The sequence below is a fragment of the Polypterus senegalus genome, chromosome 13, assembly GCF_016835505.1.
Source record: "Polypterus senegalus isolate Bchr_013 chromosome 13, ASM1683550v1, whole genome shotgun sequence".
In the NCBI taxonomy this organism is placed as follows: Eukaryota; Metazoa; Chordata; class Cladistia; order Polypteriformes; family Polypteridae; genus Polypterus; species Polypterus senegalus.
In genome coordinates, this window is record NC_053166.1 from 7128152 (window position 1) to 7154303 (window position 26152).

General features: G+C 48.2%; 1 protein-coding gene across 4 annotated transcripts in view; it reads left to right on the top strand.

Annotated features, from left to right (window-relative positions):
* myot (myotilin) overlaps nucleotides 1–21987 on the top strand; it is a 120195-nt gene extending 98208 nt beyond the window's left edge. For 2 of the 4 annotated variants that reach the window (XM_039776238.1, XM_039776242.1), the window contains 9 exons: nucleotides 506–1327; nucleotides 2213–2357; nucleotides 3134–3235; nucleotides 8781–8824; nucleotides 15536–15668; nucleotides 15837–16044; nucleotides 17889–18054; nucleotides 20763–20896; nucleotides 21251–21987. In XM_039776238.1, coding sequence (XP_039632172.1) covers nucleotides 506–1327; nucleotides 2213–2357; nucleotides 3134–3235; nucleotides 8781–8824; nucleotides 15536–15668; nucleotides 15837–16044; nucleotides 17889–18054; nucleotides 20763–20896; nucleotides 21251–21411 — 1915 coding nt within the window. In that variant the 3' untranslated portion in view covers nucleotides 21412–21987. The remainder of the gene's footprint in view (nucleotides 1–505; nucleotides 1328–2212; nucleotides 2358–3133; nucleotides 3236–8780; nucleotides 8825–15535; nucleotides 15669–15836; nucleotides 16045–17888; nucleotides 18055–20762; nucleotides 20897–21250) is intronic. The other 2 variants (XM_039776239.1, XM_039776241.1) reach the window with 2 other exon arrangements.
* Nucleotides 21988–26152: the final 4165 nt, after the last annotated feature.

Sequence of the window (26152 nt, forward strand, 5' to 3'; positions counted from 1 at the left end):
CAGTTTGCATGGTTGGAAGTTTCTGACTGACAGCTGCTTGCACAATGGGGACGACTGATCGGCGCAGACACACCAGGGCGTAATTTGGCAGAACCTGCTAGATCAGCACCCGGTGTGCCAAAGGGGCAGGAAGGGCACTTGAATTTCTAAATGTGTCAGCGGCTTCAGCAGACAATTACGAGTCTCTGCGTTTTGCTGGAGTGAAGCCCAGATGCAGTGGAAACGTCAGCGTGGCGTGAGCCAAGGAAAGCGCCTTTCACAGTAAGACTGTCCTAAAGTTCCTCACATTTGTGCTTTGGCAGCTGCTTTTGTCCAAAGTGACTTACAAAGGAGGTAAACCTAATCGGGTAGGAGGGACAGTGTGGGAACAAGTGTGACAGGGCAAAGTGACAAAAGCAACCATCAGAACTAAAATGGTGGATATCCTCCTCCTGAGTTGTGGAGGTGCTTTGGAAAGGCGCTATATTGGTGACTTCAATAATGTGTGTGTCCTCTTTGTTTACAGTGATACCTCAGCCCCTCGCCAGGACTGGCCCAGAGCCGAACCGAAGGGGACAGGCGGTCTCCCCGAAGTGTCTTTTCTCCAGAGTCCATGTGAAGACCTCCAAGTGTCCTCCTTTTCAGAGAAGCCCCGACCGACGCTGCTGCTGCCACCAAGTGCCACCCCTCTGAGCGGCAAGTGTGACTCCTCGGCCGACATGAGTGTGGCTAACTTGCCCACTTTCTCCCCGACCGCCTACCCCCCCAGTATGTTCAACTACGAGCGCCCCCGGCACTTCATCCAGTCGCAGCCGCACTTTCAGGCGCCCAGCTACGAGAGCCTTCAGGCGAGACCAAGTCTCTCGACATCGTCTTCGTCGTCCTCTTCAAACGGGCACAAGTCTTCCCCGGCGTCCACCCTCAGCTCACCGGTTTCCACCTCTTCATTGGTCATCTCCCCGAGGGATCAGCCACCGCCTCGGCCGGCCTCCCCCACCTATGTGCCAAAGCGCTCCACAGTCAGCCTGGTGCCCAAAGCGGTGCCCAGTGCCCAGCAGGTCCAGTCATCTGCAGCCTTCCTGAGCTCCATCCTGCCTTCCCAGCAGCCTTCTGCCCCTCGGGCCAAGCCGGTGCCCTCCGTACCTCCATCGAAATCTGCTGTTGCTCCTCCTCCACCTCAGATGGCACCTCGCTCTTCCTCGCCATCTCCTTGCTCTCTGACTCCTCGTAGTCCGTCTCCCTCCTCGCCCAGGAGCCCAATCCAGCAGCCCCTCATGCCAAGCAGTCTTCACGTGTCTGTGCTGCCACCACAGCCTCAGGACAACCGCAGATCAACTGCCGTGGACATGTGAGTGAGTGGAATAGTGGGGTTGGGGGTACACAGTTTATGGGGTGTTGACCAAAAGTGTGTACTTTGAATGCAAGTGTGCCACCTTACGGGCACCTTTTTTTACTGTGTGTGTGTGTGTGTGTGTGCACACACAGGCCATGTGGTGTAATGGTTAAGACCTAAAACCCTGGAGTTCCCATCCCACTACTGACACCATCTAACCCTGAGCCTGTCACTTCACCTGCCTCTGCTCCTATTGGCTGCATTTCTTTTGTATCTCAAATGTTGTAGCACCCCTTGGATGAAGGTGCCCACCAAATTAAATATTAATGTACATTTGGGTGGTTGGGGTTCAGCACAATATTTTGTCATAGTGATTAGATCTGATAACCTGGAGGCCAAGTCTCCTCCCTTTTTTTTTGGAAGCATCCTTAACCTAACCCCCCACAACGCACCATGCCCACCCACACAGGTATGTACTCTTGGCATAGTCCACATGTCGGTTCTCCTCTTATATTTTCAAAACGTGCGTATTTTGCTACAAAATTTCTGAAAGTGAGATTAGTGCCCAAGAGTGACGGGCGTTCGAGTAAATTCAGGCTGGCGGGTTGGGGGGTCTTCCATTCCAAAATCCTGAATTCACTTGAGTGTGTGGCATTTCCTGGCACTTTTTTTTTTTTTTGGTCATTTTCCAATAGTAATGTGGTGATGTGAGCCTGGCATGGAATAACAGACACGTGGATTATGTGAAATTTTTTTTTTTTTTTTTGCCAAAGAAGCCCACCATATGAGAATCTTTATGACCTTTTTGTTCTCCACCATAACCTGACAGTTTCTTTTTGGCCATCACATTCCGCCCACTCCAGTCTGAGCCCCCCACCATTCTTTTATGTCTTTTCCCAGCATCCCCAGAGCGTCCCTGAAGAAGACCCCCCAGCCTGTCCACTGTGCTACCGATGAAGAGATCCAGGGTACAAAGGACGCACTCATCCAAGACTTGGAGAACAAGCTGAGATGTAAGGAGGCACGGAGGAAAAACCGGAGCCAGGTGAGCATGCTATGGGGCACGACGGGCTACTTTTGGGGCACTGATGGATGGAGTTGGTTTGTTACTCAAAGAAATTCCACCAATAACAAATCGCTAATTACCACTTCAGTCAAATTGTACCAGAATTTCTTTGCAGATACTTGAAATGAATCAAACTCTGTAACGGCCGCAGTTAGGTATGGGACTTGAACCCGGGATGCTGGGTCTGTCAGGCCGTAGTTGTGGCTGCCATGTTGGATTCTCAGATTGGGCAGTTCTACCTGACCTGTCAAGCGGCACTCTAAAGAGTAAACTGTGGGCCTGCCTGCGTGTATCGGTGTAGGGCGTTGTGCAGCACCACCTACTGACGTGCCATGGAATTGCGGGTTAAAGTAGGGTGGGGTTCATAACTGAGTAAAATGTTCTGTGGGCTTAAAATCGCGGGAGAGAAAAACCCACCGCTAAAGACTTGCAGAACTAACGTGGTCCTTTAGTCAGAGATGGGTGTCCCAACACCACAAAATGAGGGGGGCTGGAGGAGGCCATGAAAGCTTCATGTAGTGCCGCCCCACCACCTCTAAAGCCCACTTACATGGCTAATAGCCTAACCCCCGACCTCAAATGTTGATTGAGGTACAACTTGAGTGTCCACTGACTCGCAGTAGGCAGGTTGGTGACCCCAATGGAGGAGTGATTTGGTTCCTCACCAGGCGGCTTTGCAGAAATGCTGATGCCAAGATAAATTCTGTCTCTGTGCCCACCCAAATTTTCATCTCTTTGGCTTTTCTTCCCTCCAGAAGATGACCTACGAGGAGCGGATGGCCCGTCGTCTGCTGGGCCCTGACAACGCTGCTTCGGTGTTCGACATCCATAATGCAGAAGAATCCGCTCCGGAAAAGGTGGGCACAACTGAAGGCCGTCCATCCGTCTTTTATTTTATTTTTTTTTAAATTGAAAATTAAACAACCACGTGGCATAAATAAGGGCTGAAGTAAAAACCCGGAGGTCTTTCTCTGTTCTCGGGTTGGGTGGCAAATGAGCTGTAAAAGTCTGCCGCCTGACGGAGCGTCTCGGCCCGGGTGCTGAGCTTTGGAGGTTGACCTTTTTAGTTCAGTGTGGCCCTCAAAGCAGACCACCATAGTGTTTCAAAAGCCATGATGAGCCTAAAGTAGCCAAACTGTCCATTTTTATTGAATTAGAAGTTTTAAAAACCATCATGTGCAAAAGTAAAAGCACCCTATGGAAAGTGAGGACCTTCTGAACAAGCTGACATTAGAGCTTCATGTAGACCGAGCCCACAGATAAAGGGGACACCCTTGAACAAATGACACACCAAGCTGACGGGGTGATGATGAATTTAATCCTATAAATGATCAAAAGTGCAGGTCTGTCCACCCCATCCATTCATCGCCCCTTCAGTTTATTTTTGATGAGGTGCCAATGACGAGAACCTCCTAAGGGAGTCTGCAGGTGGACCCGACCCAGCGGTGGTCTTTTACACCTGTGATATCGAGGGTCTGGCGTTTTCTCTTTTGCATCTCTATGTGGTGTCACTGTGCTAATATCAGGGTGCCTGGCAGTCTGCCAAGGGGACTGTAAAGGACCCCCAAGTTCTTTTGAAATCCGTCGATCCGTCTGAAGGCAAATCCACAAGTGGTGTGGATTTGAAACCTCCACTCATTTATCCAGAACTGCAGATTCACCCTAAAATTCTTCGTTTCATGGCTGGGTCTGCAGGTAACACCAAGTGCATGCGTCTAGAATCTGAAAGAGATGGCACACATTTGACCTGCATGCCAGGGGGGCCCTTGGCTGTCCAAAGACCACAGGGGCTGCAGTTTTGTGTTGAACATTTTGGCAAAGGCCCGGACTTCTGAATCGGAGTCGTGTGGCCACAGCAGCGGTGAGCGGGTTTGATGCCATTTCGGGAGCAGAACCTCGCGGCCACTGAAGCGGAGCGGTGGGCATGGTGAGCGTTTGGACCACCTGCAGTCTTCCAGTCGACTGTGAATTCAGAGTCCGGTCATTGTGAAGAATGCAAGGCCATCTGTCTGATCTGCAAATGGGCCTTTTCACTTCCATTATGAGCCCAAGTACATCCACCAAGGAAGGGGCTCAAGAAGAAGAAATGGAGGGTCCAGGGCACCCCCCCCCACCAGCCCCCATTTGAATCCAATTGAAATGGGCAGAACATGCAAGAAAACCCACAAACCTGGCAGCAACTGAAGGAATGTTGTGTGGTGACCTGGTCCAAAGTGTCACCAAGGTGATGGCAGAGTGGTGGGCAGTCGTGCAAGAAGCCATTCTACTAAAAAAAAAAGGGGGCTGCTTTAGTGGTACTTGATGAAGTTGTCATGCTGTCGTCGACTGCCATCAGAACTGGGGGGCACCTGAGGGCTGGCTGCTGTAAGCTAAGGGGGTTTTGGGGAGGGGGGTTAGAAAGATCTGATCTGACTTTGGGGGCTGACTGACCAGGAGCTAAACACTTGGGGGTCACCAGCCAAGGGCCCCAGAAGCCCACCGCTGTAGGACTTTCGGCCTTTCAACAGGTTCTGTGGACAAAGCTGAATGTCTGGCAGGCGACCCAGCAGGATGCAGCAGATCAGAAACCCCCTGACCCCGTCCTGAGTGACTGCATGGCACGGGGGTCCATCTGTTAAAATGTTAAACTTAATGGTGGAGCACAAACCTGTTTGGGGGTCTCTTATGGAGTCTGTGGCACATCTGAAGTGTGTTTGGGGTTTTGGGTAAGCTTACCATAGTTGGTTCTTTAGGGTCATAACGGGTTGTCCTGTGGCATTACTTTGGCACTTTATTTTTTATTTATTTTTAAAACCTATGCCCTCCCTCCCAAAAAAAAGGCCATTGACCAGAAAGTGACATGAAATCAACCGGGCTTCACATATGGGCCATGAATCCAGTCACGAACAAAAAAAATTAAAATGAACATCCATTGAAGGTCATCGGGTTCTGCAAGGGGTGTTCGTTCGGCAAGCTCGCTGGACACGCGCCAGGCTGCCGGCATTCCAGAGGCGGTGACGCGGCGACATTGTCGTGTTATCGGCGTGCGCGGCGGGCTGCTGATCGGGCCGCCAGAGGGAGGAGCTAAAGAAGAAAAATTTGGTTCCAAAGCTACGCTGAACCCTCGGCACGCGCGCAAAGTCCGCCTTTTAATTGTGGAGTTGGAGGCGAATGGCGGGCGGTGACGTCACCGGGGTGTGAGCGCGTTGGAGCCTCTTCGGCCACCTCGTGTTTAAGGCTGGCATGGCTGGCTCGCTCGGTGGGTGGGTTTGAGTTGTATGAAGTTTCTTATATAAACGTCTGCCTTTTATGAAGTCTCTTTGATTTTGGGATTTTCATTTTCAATCTTCGTCCTGTGGCGTTCTTGTATATCTTCTCCAAAACGCCTTACTTCATTCTGATGACTTCTCACGCTGTGTGTGTGTATATAAATATAGGCGGGCGGGTTCAGAGAGGATTCAGACCCTTCACTTACTGTACACTTTACTATGCTGTAGCCTGCTTTTGTACGGAAGCTTAGCACCGCACTGGATATTATGGGATAGCACTCCTCTTACGAGATAAGAGCTATTCCATATATATTTTTTTATTTTCACTGTCCGGTTCTCTCTCATTTTTCTTTTCACCCATCAGAAAAGTCGATAATCCACAATGACAAAGTGGCGTCTTCAGTGTGGGGGGTGTGGTGTGTGTGTTTTTTTTTTTTTGGTTTTTTTTGCGTGTTTTATGGCTATTATATAGTGCCTTTCACGTCAGTCTTATCTAGTTAATTCTTGGAAGTATTGAGACCCTTTGATTCAATACAGTAATACCTCGACTATCCGTCAGGGGTCGGGTCAAAGGACGGACAACTGAATATCCATTTTTAAAAATGATATACAGTAGATTAGCGAACAGCCATTCATTTACAAAACTATTAAAGTAGTTTTAAAAAAACAATTCATATAATGACCAGCGCAACAAGCAAACACAACTGCTGGAGTTGACTACTTTTTACTTGCAGTCTTCGTTCCGTAACAAACGGCGCCGTGTCTTTATAGCCGGTTATCTGGTTACGACGCTCATCTCAGCTGATCTCCTGCCACTCCCGCTTATTGTCTCCCGACTCCGCGCCTTCCTTTCTCCTGTCAATCATCTCCGCCCCTCCCAACAGAAGCCCCTCCCCCAGAGCCATCACTTTCAGCGTTCATTCCGCCGTTCTGCTCCCGCACAGCACATCGCGAGGTGCCAACACATCACAATATATTAACAAAACAAACATAATAGGAAATAAGGAGAAAATTATAATTCAGAAAAACAGTAATAGAGATTAACGTTATCGTCGGTGGTTTCCATTTTCAACACGTTTATCAATGTCCACATCACGCTTTATATCGTTGAGGAGTTGTTTTTCCTACTCCATAAACTGAAGACCTACTTGAAGCGCTTTTGCTTTTTTCAAAAATATTTAATTTTCAGTTTTTGTGACAATTCCAACACCTCCCGCGTTTATCGGCCATAACAACGGAGATTAATTCTACCGAAAGGGAAGCTACGAAGCGCTATTTAAACTGAATGTACGTAACCGACCCTGTGCTGCTGGGGATGAACGCTACGCGCTGGCACAAGGGACACAAGAGCGGCGTTTGGGGTGGCAAGTGCGGCGACCGCGCCTAAGGGGGCCCGCTTTTGAGGGTCGCGTTCGAGCGGATTTGTCCGTATGTATGTATTCCTAAGAGGAACCCTTTTAAAATCCCTCTTCAATGTCCGATTACGTACGTATACGTGTGTTTTTTTTTTTTTGAAAACCGCATAGCTCACCTTCGCCTGAAAAGGGTCACACAGTCGCCACATTCAACGTGTTGCCCAGTCGACACGATACGTCAGCGCGTCTGCCATATTGCGAGTGGCACAAGTGCCATTTAAACTAACCGAGGTAGACCTGGAAACCGGGTTTAATAATGAAAAACAATAACTCTTAAAACAATATTGTTTACATACAACAGATTTTGGCGAATCGTTTACATGCAATTATTTATATCCATTTATACGCTAATAATGGCAGTTATTTAATACTAATTATCAAAAAATTCCTCCCAAATAAGTAACATTTCTCGGACTGCCGCCTTCCATCACCGGAACATTTCTAGACTCCAGTACTGTGTTATGTAAGAACAGGACGAAGTATCAGTTAATGCCCGAGTCACCTCATGTGTAGATTACTGTAATGCTGTTCTAGCTGTCATCCCACAACAACGTATCCATCGCTTACAACTTCTTCAAAGTTCTGCTGCCAGGATGATAACCTGCTGTTGTAAATCCACTGAACATCTCACACCGATTCTCTCTCAGCGTCTCTGGCTCCCTGTTAATTACTGAATACGACACACAATCCCGCTCTGAACATTTTAAAGCTCTCCACACCTCGCTGATCTCCTCACTCAGATCCTCATCTGCAGCTCGACTTTCTGTCCCACACATCAGACTCGGTGCTATGGGAGCTCAAGTGCCTCTCCTGGTGCTCCTCAGCTCAGGAATTATCTTCCCTCTTGTATCCGTCTGCTCCATTCATCCGTCTATTATCCAACCCGCTATATCCCACCTACAGGGTCACGGGGGGTCTGCTGGAGCCAATCCCAGCCAACACAGGGCGCAAGGCAGGAATAAACCCTGGACAGGACGCCAAGGCAAACACACACACACACACACCCCAGGGCCTTGGTTACTTGATTGGTGTCACCAATCCACCTAACTGCTCTTCTGAAGACGTCCTCACTTTGTCGTAATGTGCTACTGAGTGCAAATCTATTTAAAATGAAATCTGCAACTGTGTGCTCGGCCCTCTAAGGTGGGGGGTGGTGACAAAATGCATCATGTGATCACCGCATCATGTCCTCGGCAACAACCATAGCAACCATAAACCAGTCTGCTGTTCATAGGAAAGTGCGCCACCAAGTGGTGGTGTGTGGATGTTGCCTGTCATGAAGTGGAGGGGGGGCGAGCATTATACACACACACACACACACACACAGGTATTGTGTCTGACCGCAGGTTCACAACTGAAGGGTAGAAGCAGCTGGCATGTTTCTTTCTCCCCCCTTTGCCCCCCACTTAAAGAATTAAACTGGCATCAATTCATGTCCAGGTGCTTTAAATGTTCCCATACTTGCACTGTGCCAGTTGTCTCAGTGTCCCAAAGCCCATCATCCCTTTCTAGCACCTTCTGTGTCCTCCTCCTCCTCTTCCACCCCCGGTGGTCAGGACCCTCTTAAGGTCCATGTGATTGATGGAGTCGCTCCTTCTATGATGTCGGTACACTTTGACGTGATGTCTGGTCGTGCGCTTAGCTGGAGGTTGTGTCTGAAGTGGCGGCCTTGTGTCACCTTTTATAGCGCCTTTCCTAGTGAATCCCAAACCTCAAACCCCCTGCTCTTCTCTTTGCAGGGCACGTCGCGTGAGGGTCATCAGGCAGACACGGCGCAGATCAGGTAAGGCTCACTTCTAGTTTCACTCCTCAAAATGCATGCAGAGTGACCTTGAGTGAAGATGATGATGATGATGATGATTGAAGCAGAGAAAGTGGACCGACGTCCTACTGCGAATGTTCTAGGAGTCTGCTTGGTGGCGCTTATATTTTTTGTTGCATTCGATTTCCTCGGTCCCTCCAATTGTAACCCATGTGGTCAACGGAGCTTGAAATGGGAAGTTCCTAGGTGGCATCGCGGTGAGCTGTGCAGCCAAACGACCAACCCCTTCTGACCTAAACCCTCAAGCCCCGTTCACCCCCGTCCACGTCCCAGACCTCCTGTTTGCGGTTCCCGTGTTCTCTCCACCGGCCTGTGATGTCCTGCTACTTAACTGGGTACCCAATTTTACAGTCCCAGGTGCCAACCTCCTGTGCCGCAGGTTCAAGAATATTGAGAGTCTGGACAGTCGTGACATGGGATGGGGGTCAGCTGTCCATCTGTCTGTGGTCCCCTGGTTTTCTGTGGTGACACTCTGAGACACATCTGACCCGACCACCCAAACAAACCCCCCCAAATGTCCATCTGTGGTAATACTTGGACAGCCCACCCTACTGTATCCCACTGTGAGGAGCCTCCCAATAACTGTGTGGAAAGTGGGGGGCGTCTTTAAAATTACTCCTTAATTACCAAGGTACCCTTCGTCGTGCCCACCAAATGTTTATTGCCATTAACCTTTCCTTCCCATCAGTGCACATAAAGTGAAGACCGCCGAGTGAACGCTGAAGATGTTATCAGAGTCCGAGTTAAGGATTTCTTCACCGTGCTCTGAATACGCAAAGAGGGCCAGTAAAACCAGACTGGGGGGCTCATTTCTGTGTGGATGCGAGTGTGAAAATTATGCCTATGGGGGAAGATTCATGGCAATTTTATCTTAATTGTGTGCTGTGTGTGCACCTCCAACCCTGCCCTGTTGGCACCCTGAAATGCCCATATAAGGACTATGCTAATAAGCCTCATGCATAATCAATCCCAATGCTGCCCACTTCATTGGCTGGCAGAGCCGTCTCTTGTCTGACTCCTCCAGCCACTGCCGCCTGCATTTAAGGAGTCCAGAGGTGCAAGGGTTGGTAAAAGGTGCCAGTGTCTGAGGGGGTTGCCACTGGCACCTGGTGATTACTGTTACAATGAATAGCACAGGCCATAAGAAACATGGAAGGCTCATTCGGTTATCTCCCCAACAAGCCCCCCCCCATCACGTACGGCACCATCACGTCTGCCAACGCTACTCTGCCTCAAAAATAAATGAACTGCAGGCTGGCAGAGGACACCAAGCCATGATGTGTGCCAGTCTCCCCTTGCCTTGGCAGCACTGATGACTTGTGAGCTGCCACTCCTTATTTTAAAAGGACCCTCATTCTCACTAGGGGTCCCTCCTGCTATGCCTGCACCATCAACTGCCCTGGTTATGTTAGGAGAACCAAAGGGTCATTGGGGGGCCTAAATTGGCTCACAAGTCTCCTCGTGGGCACCAAAAAAAAAAAAACAGACCAGTCCCTAAAATCTCATTGACGTCACATGTGGACATCTGCGTAGTCTTTGAGGCACGCCAGATGGGACACGATGGCCACGAGTCGGTGGTCAGGCCCAAGATTTGGATGTGACGTGTTTTAAAGCGACCAGTTCTTCAGTACAAATACGCAGCATTGGCCCCCTAAGAGGTGACTAAAATACAGCGAGTGTGTCCCGGTCCTCACTTTCAGACCTTTGTTTGTCACGTCCACACACGCAGCGAGGTGAAGTGTTAGAACACATGATCGAGGGTGGCGTCGTCTCTCCAAAATGGTGGGTCGCCGTAGATGTACGGTCTTTCGTGTCGCTCTGTAACTGCAGACACTTGGGTTGTGGTTTCTGATCCCACTGCTGACACCACGCGACCAGGAACAAGTCCTCAAGGTCTTTTATAAATCCTGACTTTGTGTGGGACCCCAAGTTTAAGAACTCTGACCCCGGGAGCGTCGCCGGTCTCCCTGGATGAAGCCTGGCTAGAGGGGGTGGGGGGGGCGGTCAGGCCTGCAAGGCCTACTCTGGGCTCAAACTGGGCACAGGCCTTTAACAGTTAGAGGGAGAAAAAGCCTTCCAAGGGAGAGGAAACCATCAAAACCTCAGACTTTAAATGGCAAAGCCAAGGGGAATCTTTTTATAAATCCAATTTATTAAAAAAAAAAAAAAAAGGCAAAGCCGAGAGGCCAACCAAACGAGTTGAAATCGTGAAGCGCAAATCCTGACCACCAAAGCCGAATCATAAACCAGACCTCAAAGTCCGAGAGCGAATCGGTAGATTGAGGAAGTGGAGGGAGCGAGTGTGTACACGTTCATCTTTAAAGGGTCATGTGACCTCCCGCTACGTCACGTTTGGCCAATGGGAGCTGCCTGCTGGTGACTGGAGGACTAAACCTGTGGCACCCGATTTGATTAAGCAAAATCCTGTCACGGCACTGCAAATCAATAAATCGTTCCATTCAGGAAACGTACAGCTGCAAATTTTCACACCGATGCTAAAACAGCGGGAGCCCCAATTCCAATTCCCAAAAATTTAGATTGTAAAAATATCTTAAGGGAAATCTCCACTGCACAGTTCATCACACTCGCCGGTCAGCGACGCCTGCACAAGCCCAACATAAAGAATGAGGGCGGGCACACCGCAGTGACATCATGGTGGCCCCACCTCCTTGGGTTCCACCCACAAAACACAAGGGAGACCCACTTACACAGCTTAAGTACTAAATCCTAAGTAAACGCACAGATAACAATCTGAACTCATATAGCGCCTTTCGTGTCTGTTTATCACCCTACTGCCTTTCATGTCTCTAACTTCAAACCCTGAGGTTGGGGGTTCAAATCCACTACTGACACCAAGTGACCCTCAGCAAGTCGTGTCACCTGCCGGCGCTCCAAGTGGGGGCAAAAAATTAAAAGAAAATGGAGTCCACTGCACTTCGGAATTGTAAGATAAAGGTTTCGGCCAAATAATTTACAGAGCGTCTTTCACATCTGTGTGTATCAGTTAGGTGGTTCCTTTTGCATTCATTCATCTGTTCTGTGGTGCTTTTCCCCTCAGTCTTTGTATTATATAGCACCTTTCATATCGATGTATCATCTGTCGCCTTTCATGCCTCTTATTTAAGACCCTGAGCTTTTGGTTCAAATCCCACTTCGGACACCAAGCAAGTCGCGTCGCCTGCCGGCGCCCAACAATTAAGATTCAATTGCTGCCCATTCGGTCTCCTTGGCTAAAACCGTCTGCCAAATGCATAAAAATAAAAATCGTGTTGAGGCTTTGTGATTGGTCTGCAGTACGTCTTGATCAGCCAGTCTTTTACGCCTCGCTCATCCATTGTCTTTCTCATCTTTGAATTGTATAGTCGGCCATTTTCCAAGTTGTGGTGGTCTGCCGGAGCCTATCCTGGCTGGCATAGGACGGACAGGATGTCAATTTATATAGTGCCTTTCAGACTTGGACCCCATCTACTGCCTTTCATGTTTCTGTCACTTCACCCCCTCAACTTGGGAGTTAAAAATCCCACTACTGACACCAGCACTGTGTGACCTCCGCTGAGCAAGTCACATGACCTGTCGGTGCTCCAACTTGGGAGGCGAAAAGCGAAAGACGTGAAAGGAATTCTAATAATCAACTTTGTAAGGTGCCCACCAAACAAGTGACTGCAAATGTGACACAAGTCGAGATACACAAAGGAGACGATACGATGAAGGGTCACGAGGACGGACGCTACCTGAAGAGCGAGATGAAGGAAAGGCGCCATATGTGACAAGACTTGGAGGCCGTTGGTCCAAATCCCACTACTGACACCAGTGTGTGACCCTGAGCAAGTCACATGACTTGCCTATGGTTCGGGGGGGCACAAAAATAAATGGAATCAACCGTTGAATGGGTCATCGGAGGGGACATCCGCCAAATAGGTAAATGCGTTCTGACACTGAGCTTGTTGATTTTGGGGGGACTTGGGACTTGGTCTGCACTTTTGTTCCTTTGTGTCCCGTTTTCCTATCCTGATTGGGCGAAGGCATTAAGCCGCAGCTGCTGTGCCCCCTCCCAGGAGACTCCTTTATTTGTCCTCTTCATCGGCGTGTCCTCCATTTCTCCTCCACCCTGACTGGTGCGTGTGCGAGGAGTTCAACTGGCCCACTGCCATCCGCTCACTGATGAGCTTTTTGTTCCACGTGTTGGCTCTTTCAAGTATGCCCTGAAGTTGACTGGTAGCCAAAGTATAAAACTGGGCCCACCTCTTAATCCCCATTGTTGTGGTCTGCGTGGTTACAGGGTGACTGCTGAGGGTCTACATCAAGCTGCTGATACCCTTAATCCTCTGCTGCCCATGCCAGGCAGCCTTGTCCTTCAACAGAGATTGTTTTCATGCCCATGTGCTTTTATATTTAGGTTGGCTCGCCTGGCACTTAATCAGTGTGTGCCATCTCTCTCTCTCTCTATTCCCCGCCTTTGAAATCCCAAAAGGGGGCATTTGAGAAACGTCACTGGACGGCCGGCTCCGTCTGTTAAAGACGATAAAAGGCCTGAGCTGCATGAGGGCTGACGGCCGCGTCTCGAATTTCCACCACTTGCGTCATACGAATCTGCACGGCGCTGCCCGTGACCAGGCTGGTTAAACAGGCCGAGGGCCAACTGGCTGGCTGGCTGGGTGACATCGGCAGGAAGAGGCCGGAGGGTGCAGGGGGTCTCGTTTGTAAATTTTATAGCTTGCACGTTGGCCACGGCTCTGCTCAAACTTCACGCTGCGTTCACAGCCGCCATGTTGAACCCAATTTTGCCTGCGAGGCGATCGATTCCCAGCCGAGCGCCACATTCACGGTGCGACTTAATCGCCATAAATCCATGCTGTGTCTGCTCTGGGAATTCACCCCAAGCCGTGCCATCATCGTGGAGATGCCAGTAACAGGATGGGAACTCTGACCACTGGAGTGCATGGCAGAGAGAGTCTGGTGCCCGTATTCGCCCTGTGCCCCCGATTGACTCCTAGGAATTGCACTAAAAGCCGAGTCCCACCACCATGTAGGACGTGAGAAGCAGTTGTGAAGCGGCCGACACCCACCCTCAGCCTGGAGGAGGCGGCGGCCATGTTTGGGAGTCAATGATAATCGCAACTTGGCGACCCCCCTGAGCTGCCAACTGGCACTCATGACGCCGTTTTGTAGTTTTCTGATGCTAATATGGGAGGCTTCACCCCAAAGAAGTAGAAGAATAAACTGGTAGGAGGAAAACATTCTAAGGTTGGCTGTTGCGCCACGTGGCACAGAATTGTTGCCACTTCACAACAATCCCCCTTACTGAAAGGACAAGTGTGTGTCTGCATTATCAGTGTGTCCAGTAGCTGCTTCACACACATCTGCGGTAATGCATTGCATTTTTTTTCATTCCAACAGATGGTGCTTCAAACATTGGCACTGCTTGTACAATCGCCACACCAAATGACACAGAATGCTGCATTTGTCACTCCAACAGATGGCACAACACAAACTGTTGTAATGCAAGACTACAAGACTTTGATGCGCCATCTGTTGGAATGACGCATGCACTGCATGTTACTACATTCATTCCAATAAATGGTGCACTGCAGACATTGGTGCCAAGCTCAGCGTTGACTGTTTAGTGTTGAACCCACCTTAGGCTGGCAGCGCCCATTAAGAATAATACTGGAAGAAGCACCAAGAAGGAAATGACCAGACGCACGCAGATCGCTGGGAACATTTTTACTTAACAAGGAATGGCCCACAGCCGTACTTTCAGAAGAGTCTGTATCTTCAGGGTCTCCATCTGCCTTCTGGAACCTTCTCAGCCTTGTAAAGTGAAACCTGAATGTTCCTGGGGTTTGCGCAATGCAGAGCTCAGGATGTGACATTTTGCTGTCAATCACCCATCCAGCCCCGCCCACCTAAAATTTGCATTTATATGGCGCTTTACATAGAGGGGTAGGAGCCACTTCAGCCCCCACAAATGTGCAGCATCCTCCTGAACGATGCAATGGCAGCCATTTTTATGCCACTATGCTTGCCACACTTTAGCTATTGGCGCTCTCCTCCTCCAACTATTAGTCAGGGGATGATCAGGGGGTCCAGAATGACCAGAACATGATGGACAATTCTAGCCAAGACCTACACTTTACAAAAGATGACCAGAGTCATGCCCTCAGTGTTATGTCTCAGCATGGCAGTGCCAGGTATCCTAGCACTACAGGTCAAAAGGTGTTGGGGCTTCCAGGGCTTTAGCGTCTGATCTTCCGAGACCAAATTCCACCGACCACCCATCATGCTGTCCAGTCTCCCTACCTGCTATGTGTGGACGACTTGTGCTTAACTCAAGGGTTGGGGGTGTGAAATGGCAAACTTGGTTGGCAAGGGTTTCGGAGATAACCCTGCCACTTGGCAAATGGCACTCGTGATCACTGAAGCTGACTGCAGTAGTTGCCCTCCAGGTGGCGCACCGTCTGACGTCTGTTCTCCTTCCCAATGAGCTCAGGGTCCCTTATGGTTGGTGATGATGTTGGCATCATCCTAATCCTTCAAAGGTCTGTTGGCACGTGGATAGCAAACCTTATTAAATTTTTTGCTGTGCCATGCCAAACAGCTCAAGGTCCCTTCATTGTCAAGTGATTTCCAGGACCCCCATCTCACCAGACTCTTTTCTTGCTTCTTTCTCAGGAGCAGGCCTGGCTCTCGCTCGGAGGACGACGAGGCGGCTCCCATCCAGGAGAAGTACTACGCGCCTCGCTTCCTGCAGGTCCCCGAGGACCTCGTCATGGAGGAAGGCCGCTTCTGCAGGATCGACTTCAAGGTATGCAAGTGCGATGTCCAGAGTTGCTCTGAATTTTCTTGTTCCACCTGACGGTCCTTTTTTTACACAATGAAATGGCTGCACCCCACTTAGCCGACCAGTTCAGGCGAGTATGGCGGCCATCTTGCTCCGCTCCACTCCTCGCTACTCTTATGTTCTTGTTGGCAGGTGGCGGGGTTGCCCACTCCAGATGTCACCTGGTACTTGAATGGGAAGATGATTCGCCCCGATGACTTCCATAAGATGCTGGTGTGCGAGAAGGGAGTCCACTCGTTCATCATCGAGATCGTCACCACCCACCATGCAGGGGTCTACGAGTGCGTGGCCAAAAACCGAGCCGGAGAGAGCCGCTTCACGCTGCAAATGGAAGTCCTCGGTAAGGAGAACGGGGGGGCTCCTCTTTGTCCCCTCCTGATGGGGGGGTGGCCCCCCGTGGTGACTGTGCAGCCCACGCTAGAGATCTCCATTTATAACGGGCTCTCCTCAGACTTTACACAACTTGCCACAAACGTCCCTTTCGTTTTGCTTCTCTTGGCCCTTTGTGTGAAATTGAAGGACCAAACCACACCAAGGTGTGTTCCTAATCCTGCAGGTCCTCCCCAAACTTCCTACAGACCCGTCATCTTCTCATCCTCTTCTTCTCATTTCCTCCTCCCTGCACTCTTTTGTGGAGGACCACCACAGACCACCAATCCTTAACTCTGTTATCCCATAATCGTTTGTTTTCCCACCTCCCGTCTCGTTCCACATCTTTGTCCACTTTGGATGAGTGACGGTGGTCCGCGCAAATGGATGTGCGTCCTCCACACCAAACCGCTCGAGTGGCACGTTCAGATGAACTCCTCGGTGTGACGTGAATGTTTCCAGGGTTCATGGAATGCAGAGCTCAGGATGTAACATTTTGCTGTCAATCGCCCATCCAGCCCTGCCCACCTAGAAATTGCATTGATATGGCGCTTTCCAAGACCCTCCAAGCACTTTTACATAGAGGGGTAGGAGCCAATTCAGCCACCTGGCCGATGCAATGGCAGCCATTTTTATACGACTGTGCTTGCCACACTTTAACTGTTGGCACTTGTGTAGAGCTCTCAGTCGGTCTCTGTCCTCCACCAACTAACTAAAGCCAGGGAAGGATTAGGGGCTGCAGTGGGCTGGCACCCTGCCTGGGCTTTGTTTCCTGCGCTGCACCCTGTGCTGGCTGAGATTGGCTCCGGCAGATCCCCATGACCCTGTAGTTAGGATGTAGTGGGTTGGATGGATGATTAGGGGGTCCAGAATGACCAGAACATGATGATTGGCAATTTAGCCAAGACCTACAATTTTACAGAAGATGTCCAGGGGTCCTTCCTGACCAGAGTCGCACCCTCCGTGTTATGTCTCATCTCCATGGCAGTGCCAGTTATCCCAGCACTACAAGCCACAAGGTGGGGCTTCCAGGGCTGTAGCACCTGATCCTCCGAGACCCAATTCCAGCCCCCCATCATGATATCCTGTCTCCTTCCCCACTATGTGTGGACAACTTGTGCTTAACTCGAGGGGGTGAAATGGCAAACTTGGTTGGCAAGTGTTTAGGAGATGACCCCAAGGTGGACCCTGCCACATGGCCAACTCCACTCGTGATCATCAAAGGTGACTGCAGAGCCCCCCCCCCCAAGAATGGTCTCTTTGGCACAGATGTCCTCTCTTCCTGGTTGGGAAGTTCTCTTCTCGTCTTTTTTTACTTCTAGGTGAGCAGCTTGTAAGCATTACAGTGAACCTCTGCGGCGGTCTTTGTTAGAGTAACCAACTACGATACCCACAAGTCCTCCGCCACATCCCACAATTCCCTTCTTAAAGCAACCGACCCCAACATGTTACGTTGGTGAAAGGGGTTTGGGGCCTCCTAAAGGTCTCGTCAGCCTGGTGGCCAGTAGTGATGGGCCTCGTGATTTCAGTCACATGAATGTCCAAATCGGTCAACAGGAAGGCCGTCTGCCCCATCCGTTTCAAACATAAGCGAGTGCCACCCGTCTGTCTGATTTCATAATTGTCGTTCAGCATCTCATAATGGTGTCCTAACTAGAGACCTCGGTCATCGATCATTCTCTTGTCGTTCATCCAAGCACAATACGCCAACAACGCCTCCTTATTGGAATGTTTGAACTGTTTTGTGCACTTCCAGGTATGGAGATGTCAAGGGGTCCCCTCGGTCATCCCTGATCTTGTTGTCCTCTCTTGCAGCACAAGAAATGAGGTGTCCACCCATGTTTGTGAAGAAGATGCAGAACGCGACTGTCACCGAAGGGAACTCGGTCCGCCTGGAGTGCCAGGTTTCGGCTTCACCACCTCCTCAGATCTACTGGAAAAAAGACAAGGAGATGCTGGTTGTGGACCCCCGACGAATGAGGTAGCGTTGTAATGGTGAAGCGTGGTGGTGTCCGCAGCATTGGGTGTAGTTGGGGACTACAGAGGGTGCAGGGTATGCGGATTGGAGATCCTTAAAAACCGGAGTGTTCAGCGCTGAAGGGGTCACCTTCCAACAAGATGATGATGGCTTGGGGACAACTGGGGGTTCAAGTCTGAGCTCTGATCCCCAAGTGAACATCTCTGGATAGACCTGAAGACTGCTGACCACTGATGGTGTCCGTCCAACCGGACGGGTCTGCAGAGTGCAACGACGGGTAAATCTCCAAATCCAGGTGGGCACAGCTTGTCCTGCCAAAGCTGACCAGAGTTTGGGGATTTGCCTGCTTTGGCACAAACCTATGCCACTTCGTCTTTATGATGGACTTCTTGTCCAACCTTGGTTCATCAGGGGGTTCGGAAATAAGGGGGAACTTGTTATGGCTGCAGGGGGCTTGGGTGTGGACCCTCTTGCTTTAGAATTTTACAGCTCGGTATTCTACTCCATATTGGCGTATTTATTTATTTTGTATCGTTTAAGAGAGACTTGGACCTCAAATAAGCTGAATTGACCACCACTTTGAAACGTGCCACCGGGTTCGCTTCACATCTGACCGCTTACAGAATGTCGCCCTACCTTGTGGCGTTGTGCCTGTCAGTTGGCTCCTGGAGAGCTGATTGAGCCCAAAGAGGAAGGCCCACCTAGGAAGCTTCGTGAATGTCCCATAGGGTCTTCATGGCTCCCTGGGGCTTGAGCTCCAATGCTGCCCATTTTAAAGTGGCTGTTGGCAGATATGGTGCAGTCCAGGGGAGCCATGGCACCGTATGGACTGTGTGTGAGAGATGAAGTATCCCACATGGTAACCCATTGGCAATAACCTGGGTAAATTCTAACATTGTGCGGGTCATCCGGTGACCTCTCTAGTGTCACTTGTCCCCATGTTTGATGGACTGGCAGCCCTTGACCCCCTCAGAGTGTCCATTTCATTCATTTCCTTGTTCAGACGAGTGAAGCGCCACGGCCTCTCGCTGGCCCACCGACTCCTCGCCCTCCATGTTGCTCATCATTGTTGTTTTAACGTGGATCTCCCTGAGCGTCGTCTGCCTCGCTGTTTGCCTCTCCTCGTCTCATTTTCATCTCTCTGTTATAAAAGAAAAACTTGAGACAAGGCTACTGCCAAGAGACTGTCAAGTCCCGTCCTCCTCTCCACCATTTCCAGTTCTCGGCCCACGCCTGCGGTCCTCTCGCCTCCCATCGGTGCGAATGCTTTTGTCAGACAGTTCCTGTACTCTCAGCTCTTATACATTTTTACGTTTTCCTCACTTTAAGTTCCCAATAAAAGACGCATTATGTCCAAATCTTATTGAAGAATTTCATCATGAAGGGTTAACAACAGAAGAAATGTGTAAGCGGGCAATCCTCGCACCGAGAAACGAAGTCAAACGAATGAACGTGAAAACTGTCGATCAGTGACACGGCCAGTTGGTTACATGCGTATCAATAGACTGGTGAATCAGGTGGTGGTGATGATGATGATGAGGAAGATGAAAACATCAACTTACAATATCATGAAGAATATCTACAACCGTTAACACCGTCGGGTCTTCCACCGGCCAAATTACTGATGAAAGAAGGACGCATCGTAATGTTGTTACGTAATTGATGTCTGAGTGAAGGGCTATGCGATGATACAAGATGAGTTGTACTGAAAACTGGTCCAGCAATTCTGACATGTAAAATGTTAACAAGTGACAGGAAAGGGAATGGAGTCCATCTAACATGAGACACCAAAGGAGATCTCCATATGCCATTCGTATTAAAACGTTTACAGTTTCCCGATAGCTTTAGCTGTGACAATTAACAAATCACAGGGACAAACATTTGAAAAAGTCAGTTTATTTATTAGAGAGAGAAACCAAATTCACTCCTCGTGACAACACAACGTATAACTGGCCGTGAAAGTCCAAACACAGCATCAAAATTCAAAGCGAGAGACGAAAAGTTAATTCCAAATATTGTTTCTACTGAAGTTTTACAGTAAAAGTGTAAGTTTGGGCGGCACGGTGGCGCAGTGGGTAGCGCTGCTGCCTCACAGTTTGGAGACCCGTCTGGGATTCGCTTCCCGGGTCCTCCCTGCGTGGAGTCTGCATGTTCTCCTCGTGTCCGCGTTTCCTCCCAAAGACATGCAGGTCAGGTGCATTGGTCATCCTAAATTGTGTGTGTGTGTGTGTGCCCAGTGGTGGACTGGCACCCTGCCTGGGTTTTGTTTCCTGCCTTGCACCCTGTGTTGGCTGGGATTGGCTCCAGCAGACCCCCATGACCCTGTAGTTAGGATATAGCAGGTTGGATAATGGATGGAAATGTAAGTTTAAAAAGTATTTGCGTGTTAATTTCAAAGCCAAACAGAACGAAAACGTATAACGCAACGAAAACCTCTAATGCAACATGAAACATCATTTTCTTTCAATTTATTACGTTTTATTGCTATTTTTTAATTTGGTTAATTACTCGCTGTAATGTAAAATAGTTAGTTCTATTATGCATATGTAACAATTCCCATGAAAACAACAATCTGTTCAAATTGTACGTCCGTGAGCGGCAGATCCGCAAAGTGGCTAGTGCATGGCGCTTGACCGGGGGGGTTGGCGAGCGAAGCGGGCAGAGCCCCCTAGTCATCTTGATTATTCCTAATCATCTGCTCTCGTCCACAGCCTGTATGAAGACGGCCTGGGCAGACTGTGCTTGTTAATCGAGCGGGTGGAGAAGGCAGATGCTGGCTGGTACACGGTGTCCGCCATCAATGACTGCGGCATGTCGACCTGCAATGCCCGTCTCGACGTGGGCTGTGAGTATTTGTTGTGGGTTTTTTTTTTTTTTTTCCCTTTGTATAAATGGAAGGGTTGGTCAACAGAATGTGAACAGGGTGGTGGTGCCTATCGGGCAAAGGCTCAAAACTACTTGGCTGTCCTCCATGCTGGGCACCTACTGCTGATGCTGCACAGAGGAATACATAGGACAAAATCCAATAAGTGCATTACGGAATGTGACCGTAAATAGCGTAAAAGCTGCTAAAATGAATGATTGAACCATTTGCCCTAAGCACTCCCCTGTCGTCATGGCTCCCTAGTTTTAGTTTCCCAGTCCCGTAACCACTCCGTGTGTTTTTACCTTTTTTATTAATTTTTTTTTTTCTTCCAAGCTCGTATAACCAAACCAGCCGCCACTGCCAAGCAGCTTCGCGTCAGGCCGACCTTCAGCCAGTTTTCTTCCCTTGGAGGACCAGGCGGCGACATGAGGGGCTTGCGGAGTCCGGACGCCTCTTCTCCTCGCGCCCCCCTGCACGAGAGCGACGAGCTGTAGACTGAAGAGCAGCACCACACGGTGGCGTGTGAAGGAACTGCGGAGCTTCTGTTCTCTCGACGGCAGCAGCCGGGAAACTCGTTCAGTGCGGCTGCCCCCCCAGCTCCCCTGAATCTTTCTTTTTCTTTATCCTGCTTGACTTTGTTCTTAAATGTGAAGGCGCGCTGACTAAAAGAGCTGAGGTGTTCGCCGCTGTGCTTTTTCTGATCGCTCCACGTAGCTTTGGCAGTGTGAGGCTTGGATTTCTTGTTTTTTTCTGTCATTTGTACGACGCAGAAGTGACGCCATAAACTTGAGCCCCAATTCCAGAAGTGCCCAAATTGTGTTTTGACGAATGAAGTTCTCGATTTTATTTATTTATTACCCTATTAGGGGGTGGGGGGAGAGAGAATGTGTGGTGTGTTTGAAAGCACGGTGGGCACTGAAGGACCCTTCAAGTCTTCCTGAGGTGGTTTTTAGTACCAGTTAGATGTAGCAGTAGTGAAGGGAAGCTGCACTTGAATATTCGTCTGTCTGTGTAAACTAAAATAAAATAAAATAAAATAAAGGCACAATAAAGGTTAAGGTTTGATTCCACCCACTGACTTCAGTTTTTCTTTCCTTTGTGTCATTTGAAAGTGACAGTTGGCCAATGTTCTCAAAATGGAGGTCCGGACTGGACTGCTACCAGACTCCAAGGAGATGGCGTTGACTTAATGGACACTCGTGGTTTTTATTTGAGTAAGGTGACCATCCCACAATGGGGCTTCACCCTGGAGGTCTGCAGCTGGACTCTACTGGTGCCCACTTAACTCCTCTCCAGGGTGGAGGCTCCCAGCTGCTATCCTTGAAATTGCTACACATGAGCATCCAGCAGAGGGCGCACATGAACACTGTGGGTGAAGTACTGAGCCTGCACTGCCCACCACGCCCACTGCGTATACACCAATGAAATCATCTGGGCGGTCCATGTGGCTTTGTAACAATCCTGATTGGCTCATTTGACCCTGGAAACCTCTGGCGATTTCTTAAGGACTGGAAGAAGTTCTGGGGCTCCACCGCGGTGCGTTCTTGGAGAAAGTCTAAGTGACGATGGTGACAATTTAGTAATCCGGCCGCATTGTGTGGTACGAGAATGTCAGTAGAGATGGGGGGGGGGTTCATAGTATTAAGTGGGACGACTGTATAGGAAAATTAATGACTGGCAAACTGAATTGGGGACGGGCACGTTGATTCATTTCACTGTTTTTGATGTTTTTTGATTTACGCAATCGAATGAATTGTTTAGGGGAATGTAACTAAATAAAACAAAGTATAGGGAAAGTATCGTAAACCTCCAATAATTCAACGTCTGTTTTAGACCTCCTGGAGTCAAATACCATTTTTAGAATTGTGTGTGTGTGTGTGTGTGTGTGTGTGTAAACGCAATACCTTGAACGCTTTCACTGGAGTCAACCAAATTTTGCATACACGTATTTGATACAAAACGTAGAAATCGATTAACTTTTGAGCTATTTTCACTAACCAGAAGTGGAACTTTACCTGAAACGTTTACTCAAAAATGTTGTTAATTTGATTATTTCACATCATGTTATGGTGAAGCACCGCATTCAAAGCATTTTTGTCGCTTTCCATATTTTCGAAAAACGACCGATTTTTGAGATAATCGCGTTTTTTTTTTTTTCCCGATTGACGTTCAAATGGTAATGCATACATATTTTGAGAACATTTTTGCTTTATGTAAATGAAATTGTGTACAAGTATGACATTACACGCGTTACTAATGTCTCTTGCTACTTTTGACCCCCTTCTGCTTACTGAAAGTGGTCATTGACCTGAATTGTTTGTCAAAATAAAATTATCATGGCAAATTTTTCATTCGTGCGGCTGCATAGTCAGATTTATTCAACTTTTAATACTACATTAATACATTGTTCAAAGTAATTTGATTTATTGTTGATGGTTCTTTTAATGTACTTCTCTATTTATATAAAATAAAATCCTGAGACGAGATTTTTTTCACGTCCCACCGTCCTTTCAATCCTTTCCGTTTTAATTAGAACATCAGAACACTCGAGACGAGATCAGGCCATTCAGCCCAACAAAGCTCGCCAGTCCTATCCACTTGTTTCCTCCAAGAAAACATCAAGTCGAGTTTTGAAAGTCCCTAACGTCTTACTGTCTACCACACTACTTGGTGACTTATTCCAAGTGTCTATCGTTCTTTGTGTAAAGAAAAACTTCCTAATGTTTGTGTGAAATTTCCCCTTCACAAGTTTCCAGCTGTGTCCCCGTGTTCTTGATGAACTCATTTTAAAATACAAGTCTCGATCCACTGGACTAATGCCCTTCATCATTTTAAACACTTCAGTCAGGTCACCTCTTAATCTTCTTTTGTTTAAACTGTAAAGGCTCAGCTCTTTTAATCTTTCTTTATAACTCAGCCCCTGTAGTCGCTCTTTTCTGGACCTTCTTGTGCTGTTATGTCCTTTTTGTAGCCTGGAGACCCAAACTACACCCAGTACTCCAGATGAGGCCTCACCAGTGTGTTATAAAGATTGAGCAGAACCTCCTGTGACTTGTACTCCACACGTCCTCTCACTTGTGTGAATGCTTTAGTCAGACGCAGTTCCTGCTCTCTTAGCTTTTATACATTTTTACATTTTCCTCACTTTAAGTTCCCAATAAAAGAAGACTTGTGTTCAAATCTTATTGATGTATTTCATCCTGAAGGGTTATCAATAGAAGAAATGCGTACGCGGGCAATCCCAGCACCGAGAAACGATGAAGTCAAATGAATGAATGTGAAAATTGTCAATCGGTTACACGGCAAATCAGTTAAATGCGTATCTCTGCTGAAACAGCTGGTGGTGATGGCGTGGAAGATGAAAACATCAACTTACAATATCATGAAGAACATCTTCAACCGCAAACACTGTTCAGTCTTCCACCGGCCGAATTACTGTTGAAAGGAGGACGTATCCAAGAAAGGTAATGTAGTCCATCTTCAGGGGCTAACGTGAGACCCCACAGGAGATCTCGATAAGCCATTCGTATCAAAACGTTTACAGTTTCCTGCTAGAATAGCGTTAACAAAGACAATTAACAAATCACTGGGACAACGCTTTGAAAAAGTCGTTTTATTTATTAAAGAGTGAGAAACGGAATTCACTCGTGGCCAGTTTTACGTTGCGTTGTCACGCTGCAAGTCCAAACACGGAATTAAAATTCAGTAAAAACAACTAATTAAATCTGTCAACATTGCATTGAAGTTTTACAGTAAAAGTATTTGTTAATTTCAAAGCCAAACGGAACAAAATTGTATTATGTAACGAATACGAATACCTCCAACGCAACATGAAACATCATTTACTTTCAAGCAGGGGCCACAGCCCGCTAGTATATATAAAAAATATAATCCTGTGTTGCGGTTTACTCCTCAGATATCCATCTTTACCGGGGCGACATACCGATAGTGGTTTCAATGTTTGTGCCTTTTGTTTCCATCGTCCCGTTTGCTGTTTATAATGTGTGCGTCAGTGAATGTCGTCCCCATAAATACAGGGGGGACGGATGATGGAGAAAGACCGGACCCCCCAAGATGGAAAGCACCTGTTCACAATCAGTCCTAGCATAAATTCTCCTGGGGAGCCCAGGGATCCTCCCGATGTCGCTGAGCCGCTTTACATCCACTTTCCGCGGGTGACTTGTGGCTTCTTGTTCTTATGTAATATGATCTGTTTCAGTTCTTTAGGATTCGGTCCAAATAAGCGGCTGGTCCGATGAACCGGAATCGACTGTATACCAAAACATTTAGAATTGCAACAATGGTCTGGGAGAAATGGTGCATTTTCTGGGAAAATTCCAGGGGTGCCGATAATTTTGCCCATGACTGTATATACTTATTTTCTACGTGTGAAATTAACATTTCATTTAATATATTTATCCACCTGTTTTTACATATCTGCTTTTGTGTGTTTCTGTTTAAAACGTCGATTGAGGTACGGCTTGGCATTTCTAGATTAGCCTCAGTAATTTATCCAGGGTAAGGGGTCGGCCGTTACACATCCCCACATCTGAGTATATGAGAAAGTCGAGGGGAGACGACTCCCAATGATAACAGGTGAATAACAATAATAATGTATTTATTTGATTTGTTGTTGATGGTCCTTTAAAGTACATGACATAAAACTATAATCCTTGTCTTGCAGTTTACTCCTCAAGTATCCATCCCCACATCTGAGTATATGAGACAGCAGAGAGGAGACCATCCCGATTTTTATCTATTTATTTTTTGGTTGGTGGCAGTTGCTCCTCTTGCGTAGTCAACACATCTATACATAGCAAATGACAATTTCCCCTCGTGAGATTAATAAAGTGCATCAAAAAAATAACCCTATAACTCATCTTAAACAGCAGTGAATATGTACGTTTAAATGAAGCCCACGAGCTTGAGGATCATAAGAGTACAAGAACTGAACGACTCCTAGGAAACGATTCAGTTTGTGATTCACTTGAATGAGAATTGAGCAACTCGTTCGCGGGTAATGATCTCAGTTGGCACTAGAGTTTCTGTCAGGTTCAGTTCTGTGTGATTTTAATTTGAACGTACAAAGAGGTATAAATGTTGTTCGTTACGCCGAGATCCCCACTCACTAAAATGAACGTGACGGAATGGCTGTTGATGTCTCCACCGATGCATTCAACAAAGTGCCCTTTTTATCAACTGGGATAGAGCAATTTAAGGGACAAGTGTCGGTGT